This window comes from Xiphophorus maculatus, chromosome 3 (assembly GCF_002775205.1).
Source record: "Xiphophorus maculatus strain JP 163 A chromosome 3, X_maculatus-5.0-male, whole genome shotgun sequence".
Lineage (NCBI taxonomy): Eukaryota > Metazoa > Chordata > Actinopteri > Cyprinodontiformes > Poeciliidae > Xiphophorus > Xiphophorus maculatus.
Window position 1 is genome coordinate 1,687,466 of NC_036445.1, and position 25,553 is coordinate 1,713,018.

The following is a 25,553-nucleotide window of genomic DNA, read 5'->3' on the forward strand; positions in this document are numbered from 1 at the left end:
CCAATGCAGGATCCCCATGGTGACACATGGTGGTGGCAGCATCATCCTGTGTGGATGTTTGTTTGTTTTTTTGAAAAAAGAAGATGGCAGTAAATACAGGCCAGTGCTGAAAGGATTTCTAAATATTTTAGGGAAATAACTCAAAACATTCAGTGATGAAAAAGAGTATTATTATGTGTTAGAGTGGCGTAGTTAAAGTCTGTTTCTGTGATATCCATGGAAACAGGCTGAGTTGAGGCAGAAAAAGCAAAAATATGTCTGAAGAAAAATCCCAAAAGACCTGCAGATGTGATTCCAACAAAATGATTCTTTGGAAAGTGTTGACTAATATGAGGGTGGAAACAATCGTCACGTATTTCTAATTATTTTTAAAATGTCTGGAAAATTATGCAACTTTTTCCTTTCCCTTCACAAGAATGCTATAATATTTTCATCTACTCCTTAAAATGCTTTGAGGTTTGAAGCTGTGATGTGACAAAATCTAATAAAGTTCTTTTAAAAGTGCTCTGTACTCACGCAATTAATTTAACACACAAAACAGAACTCCTTTTCACTTTTAATTAAAAAAAAGATTTTATTAAAAATATCCTCTGATTTCTTAAACCCTGAACATTTCTAAAAAGATTTATCACCTCATATCAAGGCTGAGTTTTATCAAAAATATTACACCTTAATTTTTTTCAAACATCAATCAAATCATTATTGGTCATCTAGCAAATTAAAAAAATCAACAGGAAAAATAAATTCAAGTTTAAAATCAAAAAAAGACTACGGAGATTTCCCAGGACTCGGATATAAAAACCCCCAACAGGAATTCACTTAACTTTGAGAGAGGAAAACATGACAGATTTCTTTGGCTTGACAATAAATCCTTTGGCTTTTCATTAGCTAATTCAATAAGGGCAGAAAAAAAAAAGAAACTAAAAAGTACCACTTCACATTTCAGTGCCTCTTTAACGTCTTACCATGTTGCTTAAGTAAAGCACAATGAGGAACTTTATAAAAGAAAATCTCCTTTAACACATAAAATGCAGCATAGAATCGTTACAGTAAGCAGTAAGGCAAAAGGGAGAGGGGACACCTGAATACAGAAGGAGAATACAGTAGTTTCTAAAAGCTTTCAGTAAAGGATAAATATTGCATGTTGGAGGCAATACTTTCCAATTTCAGAAGGTACAATCATCGAGCTCGTGTTCGAAAAAATAAAATAAAATAAAATCTCTATGGCACCGTTCTTCCCCCCCCCCGCTCTGGTGTGTCCGTATTTCCTTCCTACCAAATGGATGTTTCAGTTGAATTTTCCCTGCGATTTCGCCTCGTCGTTTCTTTATAGGAGAACACATTTCCTCTTCGTTTTGATCTCCGGAGGTTCTAGCGCCGCCAGTATGGCCTCGTCAAACACGTTCTTCAGCCCTCGCTGTTTCACAAGAAGAAGAAAACAGAGAGCAAAGTGAAGCTGACTTATTATATACTAGATAAATCACGTGACGGTGAATTAGCCCCATACCTGCGTGAGCGCAGAGCACTCCACGTATTTGACAGCTTTGAGCTCCCGAGCCAGCTTCTCCCCGCTCTCAGGGAACAGGGGGCGCTGTTTGTTTTTAGCCAGCTTCTCCACGGTGTTGCTGTCTTCCCGCAGGTCTACTTGCGTTCCCACCAACAGGAAAGGTGTGCTTGGACAGTGGTGAGAAATCTCCGGAACCCACTGGGACGAGAAAGATACAAACAATAAACATTTATTTATTTTTGTCTATTAACAAACGGCATTTATTGTATCGTTTACCAATTATCATGAAAGAAATTTTGATTTATAGAGACAAAAGCATCAATAAATACCATTAAACTTAAAAATATAATTAAATGCTGTTGCTGTGTGCAGTTTAGTGATATAAATCACAATTTTTTTTTTTAAGTAACTTGCATCCTGAAGAAGAACTTTTAAATGGAAATGCTTTTCAAGAGCAGCAGTTACGGTGCTAACGTTTCATTGTTAGCACAATAGTGCCACAATATATAATAAAATAATAAAATTCCAAGTCCATATCGCCCACCCTTATTTTTTCTAATATTACTACTCTTATTATTATTAATTATAATTTATTATTATTACTTCTATTATTACTTCAACCGTGGAATAAAAAATCATCACAAACTGTCAGAAAATGCCAACAATCCTGATTTAATTTGGAGTATAAAAAAAGAATAATTATACAATTATTGTAATGATTCCCAATTTTTAAACTAAAACCTAAATATTGCATAGTATATATATAATTGAAAATACTAGGATTGTGAATTTGAAGGCAACCTCATCCAAAACAACAGTAAAAAATCATTTTATAGTAACAACTAAGAACGAAAGAATAATAGTTATAAACAGTTGTTTAAGCTAATTAAATGCAATTGTTTTTATAGCAATTGTGTACTTCAACAACAGTGGTTTAAGCCATGGTTATTAGCCTCTTTGAGCTCATAAACTGTTTATAAAATGCATTTTTACATAAAAGCATGAATAGAATAATTATTTATTTTGTTCTCAGCGGAAAAATTGAAGTGCATCAGCAGTAAAGTGGCTGCCAAGTGGAAAGCACACACATACACACAAAAATGAAATATAAAATAGAAGGTGTACAGTAAGCTTGAATCAGGGCATTTTTCAGTCTTGTTTATCAGAACACAATGGTCTTTTCTGTCAGCGATTTTAGCATTTCAACCACTACAGATATGCATCATTCTGGACATTTATGGCACTTAAAAGTCCATCAAAGTGGTAAAATGTGTTCTCCATTTGCAGAGTGGGAATAGATGACACTTGAAATATAATATCCCACTAAATATTGAATTCAGGAAGTTGCAGTTTTAAACAATATTCAATATATTGTGCAGGTCTAGCTTAAACACACTCGCAACTGCAAAAAACTATTGAGATACACCTCCAAAAAATAGTAAATACACATCTTTAGAAAATGTGAATATAATAAAAAGATCTGAAATTGTTTCTCTATTTTTTTAGTCATTTATTTTTGCACATTTCAGTTTTGGCCCAGGCACACTGCAGCTCTGAATGTGAAAGTCAAGACATGCTCTGCTCTGTGTGTATTCAAAACAGCATGTATTAATGAAAACACACCAGATTACAACACAAGGGTAGATTCATCTTAACATATAGATGCATAAGAATTTAAATCAAATTCAGAGAGTCAAATTTAAGTTTTTCTTTCTACATTTAGGGTAGAAAAAGTTCTAAAAAAGAAAAAAGTTATTTTCTTAGTCACCAAATCCTGGCACACTAAAACTGGACACACAGACTTTTAATATCCACAGTAATAAAAAAGGAGAGACATCAATAACTATTGATGAGTCTTTTGTTTTAAATATCTAAAATTTCAACAAGACCGGTGGGGTCCTTTCCGGTTTTATCCCCAGTTTTCACTCCACACTGTTTATTTTTAAGCATTAATGAGGCACAGTAGAAAAACTTTAAAACTGCAGCTGTGTCAGTTACTCAACAGCTTGTTGCTCGGTAACTTGTGGCTACCGAGCAACAAGCAACTCACTCTTTTGTTGCTAGGTAACAAAAGAGTGAGTGAGTCAGTTGATGCCACTCACTTTGCTTAGTTGACCCCGAGAGGTTAAGCCGCTAAAGTCTTTCCTCTGCCTACATCTCCCAGAATACTGTGCGGTTTTGGTTCAGAGTTCAGTAAAATTATTGAATATTGCATCAGACGTATTATCTATTGATACTGATCGATACTGATCGTGATGTGTATAGTTATTGATTTGTTGTCTAGTACTATAAAGTAAAATACAAAGTAAAACTGAAATATTTTGACTCATCCTGTAGACCAACAGGGTTAATTGTGAAAACTCACCCCCAGCACAGGCTGTGGTATATTTAGCTCTTTAGCAAGTGTAGTTTTTGCTAATCGGAGGTTATGGGTTTAATTCCACCACCGACAAGAGTCAGAATGTACATGAGCAAGACAGTGATCTGCTTTTTTTGAATGTGGGACGATAATTTGTACTTCAAACAAACTTTGAGATGCCAGAAATTGGTAAATATAAGATTTCTACACATCTTCAACGTGTAAATCTCTCACATTTCCACAGTTTTCAGTAGCTATGAGCCAGTTTTATAGTATAAATGAATTGAAAAAGATTTTTCTTTCTGGTTGATGTTTCCAGGAATCCCATATTTAAAGTAGGTCTTCTATATAAGAAAACATAGCACTTCTTATTACAGCAACACAATGACACTGCACTTTCTGCAACATTTGCAACAGTAACTGGTTAGCCAATAAATAACATCTAGCTTGCTGTGAGAAAAATAACAACAATAAAAAGACCACTTGAAACTGCGCAATAACCAAAACCCTCCAGTTTACACATTTCAGCAGCTGGTCTGCTCAGTTCCTCCCTACTTACAGTAATAAGGAGAGGTGATAAAACTTGACTGTAAACAAACCACACAATCTTGTTTCTTGTTTTCAGGGTTTAATATATCGTCTTTGAATTTCCTCAGCTGGATAATGGGTTTAACTGATTTACATATAACCAGATTTTGTCTTAATTTCCATTTTACGCTCTGATTTTACTCAAACACCGACCTTTTCTTTGACGTTTTCAAACGACGACGGGGAGACAACCGAGAAACATACGAGGAAAACATCTGTTTGTGGGTAGCTGAGAGGACGCAGCCTGTCGTAATCCTCCTGACCTGAGAGCATCAAACACAACAAACCAAACTTATTTTAGTTTGAGTCAAAGACAACTTACAGAAACCAAACTTTCCAGAGATAATTACCTGCTGTATCGAAGAGGCCCAGCGTGTAGGGCTCCCCCCCAATCATCACCGTCACAGCATAATTGTCAAAAACCTTAGAAAAAAATACAAAAAAGCTGAGTATTTTGAAAAATCCCATTGCAGGGCCAGAGGTTAATGAGTTTAAAACATGTAGAAATATACATGAAGAGCGGCTCTAAAGCTGTGAGTTTACAGGATGACTCATTGTTAAAATGTCTTACTGTGGGCACATATTCTGAGGGGAACTTGTTGGTTGTGTAGGAGATCAACAAGCAGGTTTTTCCAACTGCACCGTCCCCTACAACTACACATTTTATAGTCTGCATCTGTAATGAAACAGAAGAGCAATAAGTCAGCAAGAAGCTGTATGACAGATTGAAAAGCAGACAAACTTATTTCTGTCTTAATAAGCTTAACAATGGTATCCATGCCCTCATAAAAAGGCAGCACATCAACTTACACTCAACTATTGTCCCAAAAATGTTAGCGATTGTTGTTTTGAGACAATATTCAAGTGATATATTCATATTGTTCACCCTCCCAAAGACCAAAAGATTTTAATTTTGCGAAATAACACCCAACACTGGTACGGGAACATATTTTAAATATCCAAAATAATACACAAAAACAAAAAAAATTGAAAGTAAAACCCACTTACAATTCAGTTAATTTATGTAGCGCCAATTTACAACAAACGGCGTCTCAAGAAACTTTACAGAAAAAACTGATTTCAATTCAAACAAAACAATCAATAAAAAGAAAAATTACCCTTCAGAAATATCAAAATGTAAATTATTCAACTCATTTTAATTTATCATGCAATTAATTACTAAATTTTTTATTGGTTCAGGCTTACATTCAACTATAAAAAGTGGCAACTTCTAAATAAGCAAAAACATTTTAAGGATTGTTCAACAATTTATTTAATTCAATGGTTCTTCTTTTTTAGAACTATCTCCATAAATCCGCTTGTAACACATTTTGAGAAACACTTTTAAATTGTTTCCATCCTGTACCCATCTGATGTTCTCAAAAGCAAACTAGAGGAAAAAAAATCGTTAGTGGTGGAACATTTTTTCTAAAACAAAATACTAAGAGTAATTTCCTCCACTAACTATTCAAATAGTGGTAAAACGGCATCCTTGTGTTGCCAGTCCTAATGAGCGTGAATAATTACAGCAAGGCAATTGTTTGTTTCACACTTGTATGCCTTTTCCAGACAGACGGTTTTTCCAGCAGTTGTACGAGTGTCTGAATACGCCAAATACAGAACATTTTCCTAAACAGGGTATGTAGTGACAGGAACGCTCAGGAAATAAACTCTTTGCACACATTTCATTCTTTTGATCAGATCATTTGAAAAACCCTTCATTGTGACAGACTCATCTGCATGGAAAAGAATTAGGGCTTCTGAAAAACAAAGAATTCTGAGTTTCAACTCAGAATTATGACTGAATTTAGAGTTTCTAATAACCGATTAATAATCGTTTATTTATCATTATTATTGGTTAGCTATTTCAAAAACTAATCTCCAGATCAGCTCTACACTGTGTTGATGTTAAATCAAAAAGAAAGAGCAGAGCTTTCCACATGTTGATGTTAGAAATAAAACTCCTCCGGCTGAAAGAGGGATGGATCTGTTAGAATCCAGACCAGAAACCCAAAAGCTGTCAGCAGTCTGAACCACAAGAATCAACTCTCTCCTCCTGTTTGTGCCGGATCTGTGGAAGCAGACAAACCCGAAGGACTTCCTCGTTTTTTCTTTTCCAAACTTTACCCTCACATTTAAGTCAGGTGAAATAACTCAAAATTATGTTTCACTGTGAGCTTATGATATAACTTAGACACATTTCCTTTGACATTTCTCTTTTAGTAGCTAGTTTCACATTTACTTGTTTATTTTAAAATTTATATAAAACATTAAAATGTGTTATTTTGTATTATTTTTCCCATTTTAGTCTTTAAAATGACCTAATTCTATATTGATGAGATCCATGTAAATTATAAAAGTAGTTGTTACAATCATTTACTCAGTATTACCAAACACTTTTTCAATCTTTCTTGAGTCATTTCTTGCATGGCTACTTTTCACTTTTACTTTTGTAAAAAAAATATGCTGACATATACATCGTTGGGGTACTCTGCACACCTCTGTGTAAAACTTAATCTAGATCAAAGAAATCACTATGGCGATTTTTCTAAATGTAATCTTTCTCTTGAATAACATAACCCTGCGAAAAACATAAAACCCTAAAAAGTACAAGTGGTTTATTTCTTTTTACCGTAACACTTCTAATACATTTTCTAGTGACAGTTCAATATTTATACCTTTTATCAGTTGCTTCATCTGACCTAAGTAAATTACAAACGTCCTCAACCAGTAAAAGTAAGAAAATAAGCCTAATCACCCTGACTAGACTTGTTAATGCATGTGGGAACAAACACTACTAAAGTCAGAGAGCGGCTTCCGCATGTGCTACATGCCAAAGATTTAAAAAAAAAAAAAAATGGGGGGAGACTGTAAAAAGACTGCTTATTAGCTCAATGTGATGAAGCGGATACTGCAAACACTTCCGCTAAATGAGCAAAGCTCCGAGATCTGAAACCAACTAAAACGTGAAGCCTAAACAGGCGATATTTAGAAGTCATGTCGTAAAAATAAACTAAAACGACCAACTATGGCTAATAAAATTGAGTAGGGTTTCACGGTGATTGAAAATTACAACTATTAAATCTAAAACATAATTTTTAGTATCTTTCTCCCACCTAACTCAACCACAAAACAATCCTACTAATGAGAGAGAAAAAAACACGGTTAACAAGAACAGAGGTGACAATAACTTACCCAAGGTGACAGAAGTATTAAAATTAATAAGAGCACAAGGTAAGGCTAACCTACAGGAAACTTTCACAAACTCAAAAACTGCTGCACTGATATACACACGCTTCATCTCCGTAAATACTTTATATTTCTAGGAGTTGTTTATTCATACATCCCGGCCTGTGGCAACCAATAAACAACCTACTTTTAATTCTTTATATTTTTTGTTCAGCTTACCGTTTTTCTACCGACAAGTTAGGCGTTGGTTTCATCCGGGTTTGACGGTAGAACTACTTTGTGCGCAGCCGCAAACCACAAAGTATTCAGTTCTGTAGAGGAACTGATATACTGTCGCCTGCTGGACATAAAGTGCATTACAATCTACACATCAAAATTTTTAATAATTTATTCACAAGTACACTTATATATATATATATATATATATATATATAAAATAATTCTTTGCGGAGTCTTGTGTTGCTTAGTGATTTTTATTTATTGCTTTTGGGTTTTTTTTGTATTGTTCGTATAGTTTCTGTCTCAGTCGTTCTTCTTGACTTGAAATATACCAACTGAAAAATAGTCTTTTCAGGGATATTTACCTGCGTTGTTAAAGGACTTTTCTCCAATCACCACAGTCACTGTTTCACTCAGAAACATTGGAACAGATAAAAGATAGATAAAACATCAGAATACACTATCCGAGAGTAATTTAAACATGTTTACATTTTAAGTTACAACCACATTCAAAAAATTATTTTATTCATTCTTTCAAAAACTTTTAAACTTGACCTTTTTTGCTACCACAGCATTTCGCTTTATATGCTTCATTACGTGTCTTTCCTATTTTTAAATGAAGAAACTACACCATTTCGTCTTTTCTTAGCGTCATATTTACTTTTTTTTTTTTTACTCCATGCATGCAAACTGTATATTTTCAGGCCTTAAAAAATGTTTTGTGTGCACAATTCCCACACTTTTACTTCATCGATTATTATTTTATTACACGTTAATTAATATTAGATGTGTCGACTTTATTTGATAAAGATTTCATCAATGTCTTTACATTACTCGGTTGCTCCGTGTTTGGACCTGTAAAACGCTCTGTGACGTTTTTCCAGATGTACTCACCTTTCTGTTTCCTGTGTTTAAGGCTCGAACTTTGTGCACAATCCAGACTGTAAACTAACATTTATTGCTCCTGTTGTGACGACGCCGCGCATTACACAAGAACAGAAACACCTCCCTTTGTGTCCAGCAGGGGGAGGTGTTTCAACATGGAATTCAAGTGTTAGAGTTTGTGTTTTAAATTTACTTTAAAATAAGAAAATCTGAAATTACGTTTAAGTTTCAGAACAAAATAATTGAACAAAAAACACTTTCTTGAACAGAAAGAGGCTTCAAGAGTCATTTTCATATTTACAAAAACAAAACAAATGATTTACACTGTACAAACGAAAAATAAAAGCATAATATATTTTCCTTTGTTTTCCCACCTTTAATGCATAATTTTTCCAGTCCAAGTAAAATATAATTCTTAGAAAGCAGAATTAAAAAAAAAAAAGGACAACCCATACAAGTGCGCACACCCTAACTCTAATTAAACTACATTTTAATTGAGTTACACCTGAATTATTAACCTCCAGAGCCACATAAAGACAGTTACAAAGTCGGCCTTCTATCACCTGAAGAACATTTCCAGGATTAAAGGACTAATGACTCAGCAAAATCTAGAGAAACTCATCCATGCATTCGTCTTCAGTCGTATTGATTATTGCAACAGCGTCTTCACAGGTCTGTCCAACAAATCAATCAAACAGCTGCAGCTGATCCAGAATGCTGCTGCTCGCGTTCTCACTAAAACCAGGAAGATAGAGCACATAACACCAGTTCTAAAGTCCCTCCACTGGCTCCCTGTAGCTCAAAGAATAGACTTTAAAATACTGTTGTAAGTTTACAAATCACTGAATTTCTCAGCACCACAATACATTAAAGATCTGCTGTTGTTGTATGAACCTTCCAGACCTCTCAGGTCTTCTGGTTCTGGTCTGCTCTGCATCCCCAGAACCAGAACCAAACGAGGAGAAGCAGCTTTCAGCATCTATGCACCACAAATTTGGAACAAACTTCCAGAAAACTGTAAAACAGCTGAAACACTGACTTCTTTTAAATCTCAACTAAAAACCCACCTGTTTAGAATTGTATTTGAAATGTAATCAATTACAAATTTATGGATGGAACTTGACTTAATGCTTTGTTTTGATTATTGATTCTATATTGCATTGTGATTCTGTGTTTGTAATGATGTAAAGCACTTTGAAATGTCTTGCTGCTGAAATGTGCTATACAAATAAAATTTGATTGATTGATTGATTGATTAACTTCTAATCTGTCTTCTCTATGATTGTGTAGCCTACTGATCCATTTAGAGCAGTGGTGTCCAAACTTTTTGCCATGGTGGCATATCTTAAATTATAGAAACAATTTTATTCATTTAATTTTTATCTGCTCAACAATAAACTAAACAGAATATTTTGTGCAACATGCTCTAGTTTGTGTGGAAAAGCGATCACTAAATAACGTTAGAGCTGAAACAAAGCATCACAGGTTTGAATAAAGCAAAACAAAAACAGCAAATGTCACATTCTTCAGGTTGAAAATATTTGTCTATTTTTTTCTGAACAGGATGACTCACTCTTCAACAAATTTAAGAAATTGACCAAATCTTTTAGTAAAAGTCACTGGATGTTTGCTGTCCCATTTACTATTAAATTAAATTAAATTAAAAAACGAAGTTGCAATTGAGGGCTGTGCAAAATCATTGCCATTTAAGGGGCCATTTAAGGCCCCTGGACCTCACTTTGGACACCCATAATTTAGAGGACCTGGAAACCTTTGCAGTTGTTTTGAGTTAATTAGCTGATTAGGGTGTGATAAGAGGAGCTTCCAATGTTTAACTTATTCACAATATTCTTTATTAAATAAAAATAATTTAATAATGCCTAAAAACCTGCAGTACCTGCTGGCAACACAAAAGGGCAGAGCTGAGGTTGATGTATCAACCCAACAGGGAACAATAACACAGGTGAGAACATATTTACACAAAGGGGTAATTAAGGAACAGCTGTAAATAATTACAGAGGAAGGCGGTGACACATGAGACAGCAGTGATGCACCTAATGTTATTTTCCAACCACCATAAAACAGAAAGAGGTGACACACGAGACAAAGGGTGAAAAAAATAACAAAATACCAACAGATGAAATGAATGAATATGAATGAATATTCAGTTTTTATATTCACTCAAACTGAATATAAAAAATTAACTCACATGAAGTAATTTATTCAAAGGTAAAGGAGGTAATAAAAATGTCAAACAGAAAAAGACTGAAGACAGAAGAAGTCAGATTTGTGAAATTAAAATCAGGATTCTGAGAAACAAATTCAAAATTCTGAAAAAAAAATCAGAATTATGACAAAAAAGTCAGAATTTCAATGAAAAAGTCTGATTTATAAATATTAAAGTCAGAATTATGAGAAATGTCAAAAATTATGAAGAAAAAAATTAGGAATCCTGGAGAAAAAGTCAAAATTCCGAAAAGGTTATAATTCTGAGAAAAAAAAATTTGTTCTTGTGATATGGATTATTTCACCTGTGCTTACTATTTATACAGCTATATTGAAACTATAATTCTCAAATGTGAAATTCAAAGTAAAAAATGGGATTCTGTTCACTTTACTTTAAAGTAGTTGTGGAGTTAGATTAAACCAAAAATGGATTTGCCTGGGCAGATTTAAATTAAGTTACTTTTCATTTAACAAAGAAGCTGATTTTTTTTTTAGATGAAAACATCTCCTAATAGATAATTAACAGTAACATTGTGGGGAAAATAATTTCTTTTGGCTTCGTGACATGGTGGTACGGGCTGCACAGTGGCGCAGTTGGTAGCACTGTTGCCTTGTCCTGGGTTCAATTCCCGGCCCGGGGTCTGTTTGCATGTTCTCCCTGTGCATGGTGGGTTTTCTCCAGGTACTCTGGCTTCCTCCCACAGTCCAAATGTGTGTGTGTGCATGGTTGTTTGTCCTGTCTGTCTCTGTGTTGGTTATTTACTTAGATTTTTATTTACTCTTTCTTTGTTTCCTTAGATTAGTGTTTCTTTCAGCCTGTCTTAGATTCTGTTTTGTCATTTTCCTCCTTTTCATCTTTCTCAGCCTGCTCCTCTTCCCAGCTGTTCTCTATTTTCTCCTCTGCCTGCGCTTTCCCTCCAGCTGTTCCTCATTTCTTGATTAGACCTTCTGTATAAAGACCCGTCAGTTCTCTGTTACCTTGTTGGTTCCTTTCTGTTCTGTATCATCTGGTTTTCTGTAAGTTATTCATTCTCCTCTCTGTTAAACATTACAGTCATGAGACTACTGCAGACTCCTGTCTGCATTCTGGTCCGATTCCTGCACATATCATGACATAAACACGTCAAACTTCAGTACGAAGCAGAATTAACAATATGTTTAAAACTAGCTCTTGTCTGGTCTCTAAGCAAATTAAAATCAACCACGGAGCCTCTTGGTAGCTCTGACTATTTTTTTTAAGTTTCTTTTTTTTTTTTTAAAGTTTTTTCTGTTATGATTTTCTTTTACATCCAAAATAATTATAGATTCTTCTGTTTGCCTATGATTTTCTAATGCAGGTACTGTATATGTATTAGAAAATCAATACATATACCTGACTAAAATGTCATAAAAAATGTATTATTTCAATTATTTAATAAAAAAAATTCATATGGATTCATTACAAAGAATAATGTATATGAAGCCTTTATTTCTGTTTACTTTTGAAGAACATAGGCTATGATCTTAGTACATGATTTTTGAAGACTTTGAACTTTCTTATATAACTATATTATCAATACTTCCAGGATGTTTGTAATAATTTCTAATTCAAATAACCATTTAATCTCTGAAAAACTTCATAATGCTCCAGAATATGTAATAATTTTGTAACCAGCAGTTCTTTTCAGCTTTACTTACTGTTGTTTTTCCTTGACGAGTCAGACACAGGCTACATTCCCACTGAAGTTCATTCCCACTTTGTGCTCTACTGTAGTTTATGAAAAATATTATCATATGATATCTGTGGCGCAGCCGCACATCACAAAAGAAACAAACACTCCTTGTCTCATGTCCTGCAGGAGGAGGTGTTTCTGTTTTCCAATGATAATACACTGATTCAGGTTAGTAGTTGTAAATTTAAACAATGCATAAAGTATTTACTTACTTACTGACTTCTTCTGCTTTGGATAGAATTCATCCATTCATCAATTAAAGCAACTTATGAAGGTCCTGCAGCAACAAATCAGACCCAGACCATCACACTACCATCTGCATCTTTGACCATGGAGTGTGGCCAGAGAAAACTGAAGTCAGCTGCCAATATGGGGTTAATTCAATTCCTGATTTATCAACAAAGAACTGAACTAATTTGTACCAGAGCAAACACTTTAATTCATTACAAAGATGTAAAAAGAAAAATTAAAAACATGAACGGGAGAGAAAACAGAGATGGTTCATCAACTGATCAAGAGTTTTGACAAACTTTGTTGTAATTATTCTCTGCCAGTTTTCTCAAAACATTTTCAGTGTGTTTTATATAAGTGGAGCGTGCAGCTTGATCCGAAAGAGAGAAGTTATCCTTTTTCCGATGGGAGTGTTCAGTTGTAATGTCAGGGTCATCATGTACAGAGAGCAGCTGCAGTTCAACGTATCTCCAAACACCGCCTGAAGCTCCATGAAACATCGGCCAGATCTCCTCCGTTATAAAACGGACTTTATTGAGGGTGTTGTAATAAAAGAATGAACAACGTTATCTACAACTAAAATAAATGTAAAACAACAGAAAAGCAAACAAAGAAACAAAAGTATATTTGTATGTTCAAAGGAGAGGGTAAAAGTATGAATGTATTTTTACACTCACTCCTCATACATCAATAGCGTCATCCAATAAATTACAATTAATATCTTGTTAACATGGCAGTAACGCTGAATCTCTTAAAAATTGTCAATTTAATCCATGTTTTCACTTTGGATAAAACTTCTGTCTCCATTCAAGTTTATTTTTCTTTTTTTTTTTAATTAAATTTAAAATCCTAAAGTTAGCTACTTTCTCCTTGCTAACAAGATATAATTTGCTTTTCTAAGAAAAGAACATCTTGTTTCCATTCTCAGACTCAGGCAGTAAATTTGAATATTATTGAAAAGTTTATTTTACGTACTCAATTCATTAAGTGAAACACATTAAATAGACTAATTACAAAGACAGATGTTGTCAGGCCTTTTTCTTCTGTTAATTATGATAATTTTGTGCTTAGAGCAAATGAAAACATAACATTTAAAAATAGAAATATTACATCAGACCAATAAAACCTTTTAATACATAAAAAAACACACGTAAACTTCAGACTAGAATCTGAAGTTGTCATATTTAGGTGTAATTTTGTGGTATTAAGGGTAAACTGTAATTTTTATAATTGCATTTTTCTGTTTAGTGCATTGACATAGCTATATTGTTATGGACTAGCAATATGTAAACAACAAACTAAAACGAGCTTCTAGTTTGAATAAATGGGTGTTTTTATAGAGCATATACGATCTTTTTCTATATCACAATTATTATATCATATATAATATATTATTATACTATATCATAATTATTGTGAAACGTTTCTTCGGAAATGATGTATTTTGAAAAGCAAAAGGAAGTCACCGTCGTTAGCTTCGATGCTAGCTTGTTAGCAGCGGTGTTTTCCTTTGTTACGGGACGGACTTCCGTTTTCAATGTTTGCTCCAGGTTTCTGGAATTTGCTGTCTAGTGACAGTTTCAGCTAGAAACCTCGTTGAAAAAGAGATACAGCTGCTGTGTCGTTTTCTCCGGGAAGCAGCCGGGCTCAAAGTCCAACATTTCAGCCCGACCTGAAAGTGAGACTGTCACTCTTTTTCTCTACGTCTCTTTAACTCAAGTTAGCTGGCTAGCATCAGCCAGCTGAGTTAAACCGCTTAGCATGTTCCGCTTCTTGAATGACGCCGAAGACGACCCCTTCATGATGTAAGCGTTGACTTTTACTGCATTTGGTCTGAACTGTGTTGTTTTTGTCGCTGCTGTTGGGTGCCGGCGCAGTGAAGTTGCGTTTTCACAGCGCCCTGTTGAAGGTAGCCTACCTTTCGGTGTTGTAGCCAGCTGTGGTGGGGGCCTGTAGCGGTCCACCATATTGGATAGACAATAAAGCGAAAAAAATAATAATTAAATAAATACACGAGAACTATCGGTTCCCGAAAGTAACGCGTTAAAACACCAGCTAGAGCAAAACCCGCTCAACACCACGTTTCCTGTTGTTTCGACTTGGCTGTGTTTGAGCTAACAGGAGCACATTTCTGACCTTTTCTGGTCATTTCTCACCCTGCATATTTACATCAGCACGTCACTCTGTTCGACTAAATGTATAAAAAAATTATTTTCTTACTTAAACAGGCTAGATAAACGTGATTCTTTCTGAAAACCTTAATTTGAGTCATCATTAGTTTTAAAGTCTTGAATCTGATCAAAATGTTGGCTCTGTTTTGGGGAAGTAGTAGAACGACTATTTTTATTGGCTGTTTAATCGGAAAAACAAGCCAATGCAAGAGATATTTTATGTAGGTTTGCATTTGAACACCCCTTTATCGATGCATAGTAGACATAAAAAGACTCTAGTCATAATGGACCTAAAGTTTTATTGCAATATTTTGTGGTACAATTGTGATAAGTGTCAATAACAAGCAATTTCTTTAGGTTACTTTAGGTATGGCTGTGACTGAATGGCACGGCAATCAGTTCAATTTCAAAAATACTTTATTGATCCCAAAGGGAAATGAAGTGTGGTTTTGAACTCATTACAAGGTTTCCCCCAGAAAACTTGCTAAGCCTGGTGATTAGATACTGGGGCAGTCATCCATCCAGCGGCCCGTCATGTTTTTCAGTTAAAAAATGTTTAAAGTTGACAGGAAATTTGAAAATATCACTTCATAATTATGTGCTATTGGAGGATTAACACCTGAAGACCAACTATAAAGTCTTAAAAAATGCAAACATTTTAAAAATACTTTTTAAAAAAAAGCATTGCTTATTCTGGTGGGGGACAAGTAAAGCCTGGTGGCCCGCCAGGCTTCTAAAACTCGGTGGAAAACCTTGCTTTAATTGAAAATTCTTCTGAGTCATTGTAGACGGTATAGCAGTCTGTTTTACAGCAAATTTGCAGAAGCCTCTGACTAAACACAGTTTCATGAAGATTATTGTCAGAATTGACTTAATTTTTACTAGCTTTAAAAAAATCACAGCCCCACAAACTAATACAGCTCTTGAAAAACACCTTATTTAATTTTTACACAAGTCGCATAAAGAAGTGTGACTTGTATCACTAAACCGCATACATTTAATCATATTTAAAAATTTATTTATTGATGATTGTAATGAAAAAACGGCGGGAAAAAAAAGTCAAATTAACAATCCCAACAATATGAACAGTTTGAGAGGTTTTAAACATCACCTGTAGGAATTTATTGTGACACCATGAATCAAAATCCTGATCATAACAAGAAATTTACCAATTAAGTTGGCATTCTTTGTTGCTGCCTCTTTTGAAAATGAGGTTTTTAATCTCAATAGTTTTTTTTTTATCCTGGTAAAATTAAGGTTAAATGAAAAAATATATATATTTATTGACAAATGGTACAAAAAATTAGGGGTGGGCGATATGAACTTAAACTTTTTCACAATATTTTATGGTTCTATGATGATAAGTGACTAAGTACTCATTTCTTTAGGTAACTGTATGGCTGTTGCTGCATGAGAGCAACAGATCACTAAACTGCATACAGTAACTGCATTTAATCATATTTTCAAATTTATTGATATTTATTAATACTTTCATTGAACAAACAATGGAGAAAATAAGAATCTCGATGACAGAGAGGTTTGGGATTTTAAACATTAATCTGAATTTATCGCGATGATAAACGATACGATAATAAATGGCCAGTTGATGTGGGGGAAAATGTCTCCAGCTTACACCGGACCGGGGCAGAAAGCTAAGCTAAATGGCTAAAAGTCTCAATATGGAAAGCATGACCATTACATGTACAGCCATTTGTTTTTATACATCTCTATGTTATTATATATATCAACCTTTCTTTAGTCATGTGACTCAAGGTGCTGAAACTGAGATGGTTGTGAAATAAGAGCTTGGAAACACCTGTAAATATTACTGAGTTTGTTACTCTTTTTCTGTCTTGTGTTAATTTGGCCTGTTTTAAATCCAGTTCAGGCTGCTGAACTCAGTGACTCACTGAACTGTTTTCTTGCAGGGATCCGTTTGCTGCCCACAGGCAGCAGATGAGGACGATGTTTGGACCATTCGCCATGGATCCGTTCGCTCTCACTCCCCAGATTCAGCCACACCGTGTGGCACGCAGACAGGTAACAGGCTTCTGTGGCAATATTTTGTCTGTTCAGTCCCCAAATTAGTGTTTTTGTTGTATTTTCTATGTTTTTAACATGAGATTTGTGTTTTAGGCGGGTCCACTGGCTCCCTTTGGCATGATGGGAATGGTGGGTAACCGATTTATTTACTCTTCTCAAAAATTCTCATCTATTTTATTTCTGTTATCACAAAAAGTTTAGGTAAAAATAGGTACATTCTGTGTTAAAATACAATTATTCATATATTTGTGATATGGTTAGAGATTTTAAACAAATCTCCTTGTAATTTCAATTTAATTTATGCGACTTAAGTTTTCGCCACTTTCTTGCTAATGTTAAATTGTTTTCTGGCTTGAAAAGTTCTTGAGTTCTTTAGCAAGCTTAAACAAATCACCAATAACTCTCCTTACGTGGTAAAGCTGTGTAACAACAATAAACTCTCATATCAGAGCTGAAAAACATCATTTTGAGTAAACAGAGTTATATTTAACTTGCTTCAAGTGTTGCATAAGTTAAATTGAATTTATGTCACTAAGGTTTTCTGTAGTTTAAATTTCAATAATCCTAAAAACGTTATAAATTTATTACTAAAACGCAAAGGTTTAATAATATATTTTTATTGTCAGATTTTTTTTCTCTCTGTTTTTCTTATTTATTGTTATATAACACAGATTAAAAAGTTTATAGGTGTACATTGGCAAGGAGTTGGTAACTACTCTGATGTATGTCCAGTTATTGTTTGCAGTTATTATTATTATTATGTATCCATAGATTTTCTTATTTTGTTATGAGCATGGGCGTAGGTTTGGGTATGGACGGTCGTGACATGTCACGACCAATATTCAAGGGATATAATTTTTGGGACCAATTTTTGCCATATAAATAAAAAAAAAGAACATATGTATTTTTTAACAAAAACAAAATAAATAAACGGAAATCTACATTGATTAGTTTAATATTTCAATATACTACGCAGTGGTAGCATTCATTTTAAATGCTGGTGAGTTGGTGAGTAAGTTGTAAGGTCCCACCAAAACGTAGACCAAACCTACGCCCTTGGTTATGAGAGTTGGCTTGTAGTAATTTTGTCTATGTAATATAATTTATTTGTTGACTCTTTAGCACAGTACATGAGTAAACAGATGCATGAATGTTATAACATGTTTTAATTCCAATTTTTTGATTATTTGAGCATCAATATATAATATATTTCATTAAATTATTATAAGGGGCAGGATTAAATAAATATTTACTTCTTCCTACTCCTTTCCAAACAGAAAAGTAGCGTTTAGCTAATCATTTTGTTCTTGGTTATGTATTCACATGTTTTTTTCCGTCCTACTGATTGCTTATTTTCTTGTTTTAAATAAATCAAGAACCCCTGTGTTAAAGGAAATACACATTTTAAAGCTTTCCTCCATGTTTGCAGGGAGGCGGGTTCATGGATATGTTTGGCATGATGGGAGAAATGATGGGAAACATGGTAAGCAGCTCTGTCAACCATTAACCTCAGCTGTGAAGACAAAACTATTCAAGTTTTACTTCAGCTTTTTCGTTTTGTTTTGTCTTCTTCTCATAGGAAAGAATGTCCGGATCGCCAAACTGTCAAACATTTTCCTCCTCAACAGTGATCTCGTATTCGTCCACAGACCCTGGAGCTCCCAAAGTTTATCAACAGACGAGTCAAACAAGAACAGGCCCCGGAGGGGTAGGAATATATTAACATTTTTAGCTGTTTTTCAAGGCTGGCGTTAGATTACCATGTATGAAGGCATGATTTACACCTGTCTGAGCGCCGGGCCGTAACCGTGTGTTTATACAAGCATGAACAAATTCTTCTGGCCTTAGTAACTCATGAAAAACCACTAGCTGTACAGACAGGGGATAAATCATGAGCAGCATAAATCTCAGTTATACAAGCATTTGAGTTCTGGTTTGTTCAGAGTTCAGGTAGGACTGGGCGACATGGCTGGAAAAACGTATCGCCATAAGGGTTTCATATCAGCAGATATCAATAATTATTGATTAGGTTTTTGTTTTAAATATCTGAAGTACTGCCATACAGGCAGAGTTGGGTAGTAACTACTTACATGTACTAAATTACGTTTACTTGAGTAATTATCTTTAAAAACGTACTTCTAGGAGTATTTTTGCTTTACTCTTTAATTTTACTTGAGTAATTTTATTATGAAGTATTGCTAATCTTACTTGAGTGAATTTTCTGGATTCTCTGTAAAAAACAAACATATTTTAACCAAAAATTTACCAGGCATAGATACACACCTGCAGTTTTTGGTAAAGTTTCATAACTTTTTTTAAAGAAACTGATTTGGAAGAACTTTCTTTTGCCTGATTTTGTTGTTTTTTGTTACGTACATGAATTATTGTCATTTTGGTCCTTAAAATACCAACATTTTCACAAAACTTTATATTTTGGTTAATCTGATTAATGTATTTTTGAAATATTAAATGAGTGATAATTTGATCAGTTACTCAGTACTTGAGTAGACTTTTTGCCAAATACTTTTTACTTTCGCTTGATTAAAAATATTTTGAAGTAGTGCTACTTTTACTTTAAAATACAATTTTTGTGTACTCTACCCACCTCTGCAAACTGTTGGTGTGCCCTTTCCTGTTTTATCCGCAGTTTTTATCGATGACATTCTTTCCACATCGTTGATTTTTAATTTTAAGCAGTTATGAGACACAGTGGCAAAACCTTAAACTGCTTCGCCAGTTACTGAACATGCTGTTGCTAGGTAACCAAAGAGTGAGTGAGTTGCTAGGCAACCAAAGAGCGAGTGAGGGAGTAAGTTAGTTAGTTGATTCCACCAAACTTGCTTAGCTCTCTCTCTCAGAGGCTGAGCGGATCAAAGTCTTTCCTCTGCCTACATCTCCCAGAATGCCGTGTGCTTCTGGATTGGAGTTCAGTGAAAATCTTCTATATATTAAAAATGCCTTTTTTGTTGAGTTACAACATTTATTTTCCCGTTGGGATCAATAAAGTATTATAGAGTTTGAATAGCGCTTACAAAACAAACATTACAGAGTAACAGCGGTATTGATCTTCAAAATAGCAAATAACCAATTAGATAAGAGAATAACAAACAAAAATTAATGAGAAAATGAAAAATAACCAAAGTGGTGTCGCAACAAAAAACTGAATTAACATATGTGGGTTACTCTAAAAGTCTTTTAATCTTCTAATTTGATATGTATTCTTATTATTTTCCTTTTCTATAATATTCCTTGTTTCGATATTTTGAGTAGAGGTGGGAGAGAGAAAAAAGAACAACAAAAAAAGTCAGAACAAGGAATAAATAAGTAAATAAATTAAGGATAACTAAATAACATGTTTTTTGATCTTATTAGTGGCTTCTTCCACTCCCCCTCCCCTCCCCTGGTTTTTGTTTCTGCATTGGTAGTAACTCAGCAGTAGAATATTCAGTTTTCTATAAGGCGTATTATCTATTGATCAAGTGACTATCACGATATTATTGATTTATTGCCCAGCTCCAAGTTGTGGTCATCGGATTGTTTTGTGAACTGTATTTCTTGCCATTTTTCCTCTCAGATCCGTGAGACACGGCAGTCGATGAGGGACAGCGAGAGCGGCCTGGAGCGCCTCGCCATCGGCCACCACATCGGGGAGCGAGCGCACATAATGGAGCGCTCGCGAAACAGGCGCACTGGAGATCGAGAGGAAAGGCAAGACTACATCAACCTTGATGAGAGTGAGTACGAGTGCTGATTATTTTTTATAAAACGAGCTTCTCTTTGGCTCCTTAGTGTGCTCAGAGTTCATACGTGTGTTTGAAATCCTTGAAGTGCTTGTTTTCTACGTATATAAAGTCCTAGAAAATGCTTAATATTCAAACTGCACCGTTTTGTGAGAAAGTGCAATCTAGCATTTGATTAAAAGACCAAATTTGGAAAACAGTGTTTGCATTTGAAACCAAATATTTTCATAATAAAATGCTTTATTGCCTTCTTAGTGTTTTATCTGTTTTTAATGTGCACCGTTTTATTTTGTCTTTTATCTCCTTGTAGCTGTTCAGCGATTTACAAATAGTTATTACTATTATTGTTTATGTTAATAAAAAAACAGACATTTTTTCTCACTGTCTGAAATTAAGTCAGACTAAACTTTTCTTGTTTCAGATCAGCTGCAATTATAAAAAATATTTCTATTTGCTAAATGCCAGAAAACTTAACAGAACATTTCTTAGAGATTTTTTTTTGTCATTTCTGTGTGTAAATATTTAATTTAAGCAGAAAGGTCATTTAGTTTACCATGATTTGTTTGTATTGTTTCAATGTAATGAATATTTATTATTCCTGATGGCTCAACGACTTATTGATCTGTGTATGGTAATTTAAATAAATGTTGGCTTGTATTTTTTGCGTTAAAAAAACATTATTATTTTTGTTAGTGTTTCATTCTTGGATCTGCATAGGGTGTGTATAAGAGTTGTTATATTTTAGTATTCCTTGCTCCTGCTGTAGAATGTAAGATGCCATCACAAGACAAATAAATAATAGTGAATTGAAAACTATCTTTTTTATAGTTCATTTCATTGTTTTTATCTTTCTTAGTGTGAGCTAAGTAAGCTACCTTGAAAATGCTTGAATTTTACTGTGGGAAAACGGTACATACCCTGATATGTGTATATAAGTGTTGATAAAATCCAGTAAAATTTCAAACCTGTTTGTCGTCAGGTGAGGCAGCAGCGTTTGATCAGGAGTGGAGGAGGGAGGCAGGACGATACGCCCCCCCACATGCCCGTGCGCTGGAGTACGGTCAGGACCCGCGCGGAGGAGGGCAGCAGCTGGCCCTTCCTGCCCCTTCCAGCTCTCCACCCCCCCATCGACATGAGTCTCCTCGGCATCGTCAGCATCACACCCGTCCGCGTTACGACTGGTGAGAAGGTAAGGTCGACCTGCCCGGGAGAGGAGTCCATTCAGATAGCGCTCTGCGTTTTCAAGTCATGATGGGTTCGTTTATGGTTCGTTTGGTTTCTCTTCCTGATTCAGGAGCCGACTGCTTGAGTTGAGTTTGTAAGTTTTAACTGTTAATGGGAATACTCAGGAACAGACTGGTGAAGCAGCTGTTGCTTATTTCATATTCAAAGATGAATATGTAGGGAATCTTTGAATTTTCAAGCAGTTGCAGAAGTCTCTACGCTGATAGGAAACGATCGCTGTTATCTTATATTCAGGTCTGCCCTGACCTTCGATGAGTGTTTAGAGTCCCACCACAGAGTTTTCACACTCTGTGTTATAGTAATGGTGCGCATTTATCATATTGTTTCTAATTTATTATGATACATTTCTTATAAGAATTTTGATTTATTATTGTTATTTATTGTAAATTCCAATTAATGATATTTAAAAAGACCAAAATTGTTTGTATTGTTGAGAATAAGTTTTACTATTTTCTCCACTCTGTTCATTTATTCAGTAAATATCAATACATTGGAAAATATGATTAAATGCCGTTACTGTGTGCAGTTTAGTGAGATGGGGCTATGATTGCTGTGTCATGCATAATCCTATCACAATAACTAAAGTAATCACATTACATATTAAGATGACCTGTATATTTTCTGAAGGGCATATTTGTCTACAGAGACATCGTAATCGATTTTAATTACAGTTTTGGTTATGAAGTTGTTTTCTGGTGTCTTATTTTGGATGTTCAAAATATCTTCCAGTTCCAGTGTTTTGTTCTTTACTAAAGTAAAAATTATTTGTCCTGGAGAGGGCCAACTTGCAGTACTGTGCCTTATCAATACATTACTTGAAAATGCTCTCAAAACATTATTTATTGCAATAAATACAGGGGCAATTTATCGTCCAACAATATAAGTGGTTCTTGTCATCCAATGTTATAAAACTCTGGTAGCAGTCAGTCCAGTCTTTCTGGGATTCTCCCAGTTTACCTTGTAGAGACATTCTCAGTTTTTTACCATTTTATTTTCTGTAGATCGTTTGAAGCTCACTGAGGTTGAAAAGTCCGTGTCAGGAGATATTTTGAGGTATTTCCGGAGATGATCAATTGGATTTAAGTCCAGACTCCTGAGGTTTCTCCTTTGATTGTTGTCCTTTTTGTCCTCATAGTTGTGCAGACATGTTTTGCACATTTTTCTTTTGTTACTCCATTATTTGTCTCTATTGCTTCCAACAACAGCTCAAGCTTTTAAAAAAATTAAAACACCCAAGTTCATGTCTTTTGGTGTCTGAGCCGTTTCAAAGACTTCCTGATTGTTGGGACACTACAACGTTTCCTAGCAACCCCAGCCAAGCCCAACCCTGTTGCCTAGCAACTCCAGTGGAACTCAAGCACATTTGGTCAGCTAATTTTACCACTGTATAATGGCTGCTGGAAAAGACAAAAGTGTTTTGTTGTTGACTTACAGAAACCACTTGCTGTATTTCTGCTAGTTATGCAGGAGGCTCCAGTTCTGCTTTTCAAAGATGTAGGGGTGTCTAATTGCGCATTTGTTTTCAGCCATTTTCTTGTATGAGAGGGCGTGACCAGCTGCAGCTTATTTGGATGTAAAGTAACATAACACCCTAAGACAACCAGAATAAAATCTCATCATCTCGAAATGATTTTGTGATGAACAGTGTTTTGCATCGCTTTATTTCTGGAAAAAGGATGAATTTTGAAATTAGAACCATGTCGCACTGGTCTGATGTAATCTCCGTCTCTGCAGGTGTCCCACTTTTCAAGGAAGCAGATGGAAGGAACTGAGGGAGCGCTTCCCCCGATGCTGTGAAACACGCCGAAGACGGAGCTGCCCGTCATTAATGTTTGATATGACTGGACTGTCTAAACATGTGCAACATATTATACACACACACACACGATCAACAAAATATAACACACTTGATGGCTACATTTTCAGATCAACTTCTGTACTGTTACATAGAGCTATACAGATGCCCCTGTGCAAACATGGGTGAAAATCCACTCACTTTATATATAAATATATACTCATTCTCAAAACTTGACATGTCTTTTACCCGCTGCAGTTCGCTGCTGCAGTATCCAGTAATTCTGCTGTACAGTCCATTTTATGTTTGTGAGGGCACTAGTGTGTCTGTGAACTGAATTGTATACTGTTACCTAATTAATCTAACTAAATAAAAGTTCATTAAACATTGTTAGATAATTAATAAATGTCTCTTGTGATGTTTTAGGTTTGTAAATCTTAAATGTGTGAATCAGGTGACGCTTGCTGATGGTGTTTGTTTGAACTTGTACTTGTTTTGTTGCATGACGTTGTCAACAGTGATTGACTCTCACAGGTCCAGGTATAATTAAGAAGTGGAAAGAAAATAAACTAAAGCAGAAAATTAAAAATATAAAAAGTTTATCATCTATTTTCGCCCCTTGAGTCAAATCATTGCAGAACCATCTGTCTATAAAATCACAGCAGCAAGTATTTTTGCTATAAATATTTAAAACTCAGTCATATCGGATTGTAATGTTCAAGCCTTGGTACAGATTCTCAATTGGATTTAGGTTTGGACTTTGACTAGACCATTCTAGTTCAATTAAAACCCACAGCACAATGCTGCTACGTCTCTTTACCACAGCCCTCAATCAAACCGCTGAGGCCTTCCCACAGCTTTTATTTGTACTAAAATTATACATAGGTGTAATGTTTTTGTTAGTGGGATAGGGGGAAAAGAGTCTGAGCATAAATGCTTGCCACACTTTTCAGAATTTGTTTTGAAATGCTACTTTGTGTTGGTCGATTGCTTAAAATCCCCGAAGATTTTAAGTGATCTTCTGTAACTTGACCAAAGGTTCAACAGTCCTCCAAACGTGAGTGTTCATGTCATGTGGCTTCTGGGGATCGAAAGATAAATGCATGCCACACTTTTCAGATTTTCATTTTCAAAACTTTTTAAATACTCTCCTTTGTGTTCGTTGATTGTATTAAATTCTCACAAAATGTGCTGAATTTTGTTGTGATGTAACAAATTGTGCAGCAGCACTCTGGATGCCCGTCTTCCAGAGTTCTTGGTACAAATGCTTGCCACACTTTTCAGAATTTGTTTTCAAAACCTTTGAAATGCTCTGCCTTGTATTGGTCGATCACTTAAAGTCCCCCAAAATATGCTGAATTTTGCTGTAATATGACCAAACGTGCAATGATCCTGAAATGTGAGTCTTCACGTCATGTGACTTCTGGGGATCTAAATATAAATGCATGCCACACTTTTCAGATTTTTATTTTCAAAACACTTGAAATGCTCTACTTTGTCTTGGTCAATCACTTGGAATCCCCTTGAAATATGCTGAACTTTGTTGTGTCGCGTGACAAAGCGTGCACATCATGATGTACAAATGCATGCCACACTTTTCAGATTTCTTTTCCAAAACTCTTGAAATGTGTTGGATTATCACA

At 34.9% G+C, this 25,553-nt stretch overlaps 2 protein-coding genes across 2 annotated transcripts; one reads left to right on the forward strand and one right to left on the reverse strand.

Annotated features, from left to right (window-relative positions):
* Positions 1–547: 547 nt before the first annotated feature.
* On the reverse strand, positions 548–7,963 carry LOC102236058 (cell division control protein 42 homolog). Its single transcript, XM_005798755.3, has 6 exons — positions 7,863–7,963; positions 5,026–5,130; positions 4,805–4,877; positions 4,608–4,717; positions 1,508–1,705; positions 548–1,417 (listed from the first exon to the last, which is right to left on the reverse strand). The coding sequence occupies exons 2-6, from the start codon at positions 5,128–5,130 to the stop codon at positions 1,328–1,330; spliced, it is 576 nt and encodes a 191-aa protein (XP_005798812.1). The 5' UTR covers positions 7,863–7,963; the 3' UTR covers positions 548–1,327.
* Positions 7,964–14,398: 6,435 nt separating this feature from the next.
* mlf2 (myeloid leukemia factor 2) lies at positions 14,399–24,333 on the forward strand. Its single transcript, XM_005798754.3, has 8 exons — positions 14,399–14,721; positions 17,016–17,127; positions 17,224–17,259; positions 18,560–18,613; positions 18,710–18,838; positions 20,705–20,864; positions 21,850–22,059; positions 23,850–24,333. The coding sequence occupies exons 1-7, from the start codon at positions 14,678–14,680 to the stop codon at positions 22,053–22,055; spliced, it is 741 nt and encodes a 246-aa protein (XP_005798811.2). The 5' UTR covers positions 14,399–14,677; the 3' UTR covers positions 22,056–22,059; positions 23,850–24,333.
* The last annotated feature ends 1,220 nt before the right edge of the window (positions 24,334–25,553 follow it).

Bases quoted from the DNA above. Each gene is read 5' to 3' on its own strand.
- LOC102236058 (XM_005798755.3), bottom strand. From the start codon at position 5,130: ATGCAGACTATAAAATGTGTAGTTGTAGGGGACGGTGCAGTTGGAAAA. The intron at 4,878-5,025 runs GTAAGACATTTT...TTTTTTTCTAAG, and splicing joins CCTCAGAATATGTGCCCACA to GTTTTTGACAATTATGCTGT. The intron at 1,418-1,507 runs GTATGGGGCTAA...CTTGTGAAACAG, and splicing joins AGTGCTCTGCGCTCACGCAG to CGAGGGCTGAAGAACGTGTT.
- mlf2 (XM_005798754.3), top strand. From the start codon at position 14,678: ATGTTCCGCTTCTTGAATGACGCCGAAGACGACCCCTTCATGAT. The intron at 17,260-18,559 runs GTGGGTAACCGA...CCATGTTTGCAG, and splicing joins CCTTTGGCATGATGGGAATG to GGAGGCGGGTTCATGGATAT. The intron at 18,839-20,704 runs GTAGGAATATAT...TTTTCCTCTCAG, and splicing joins CAAGAACAGGCCCCGGAGGG to ATCCGTGAGACACGGCAGTC.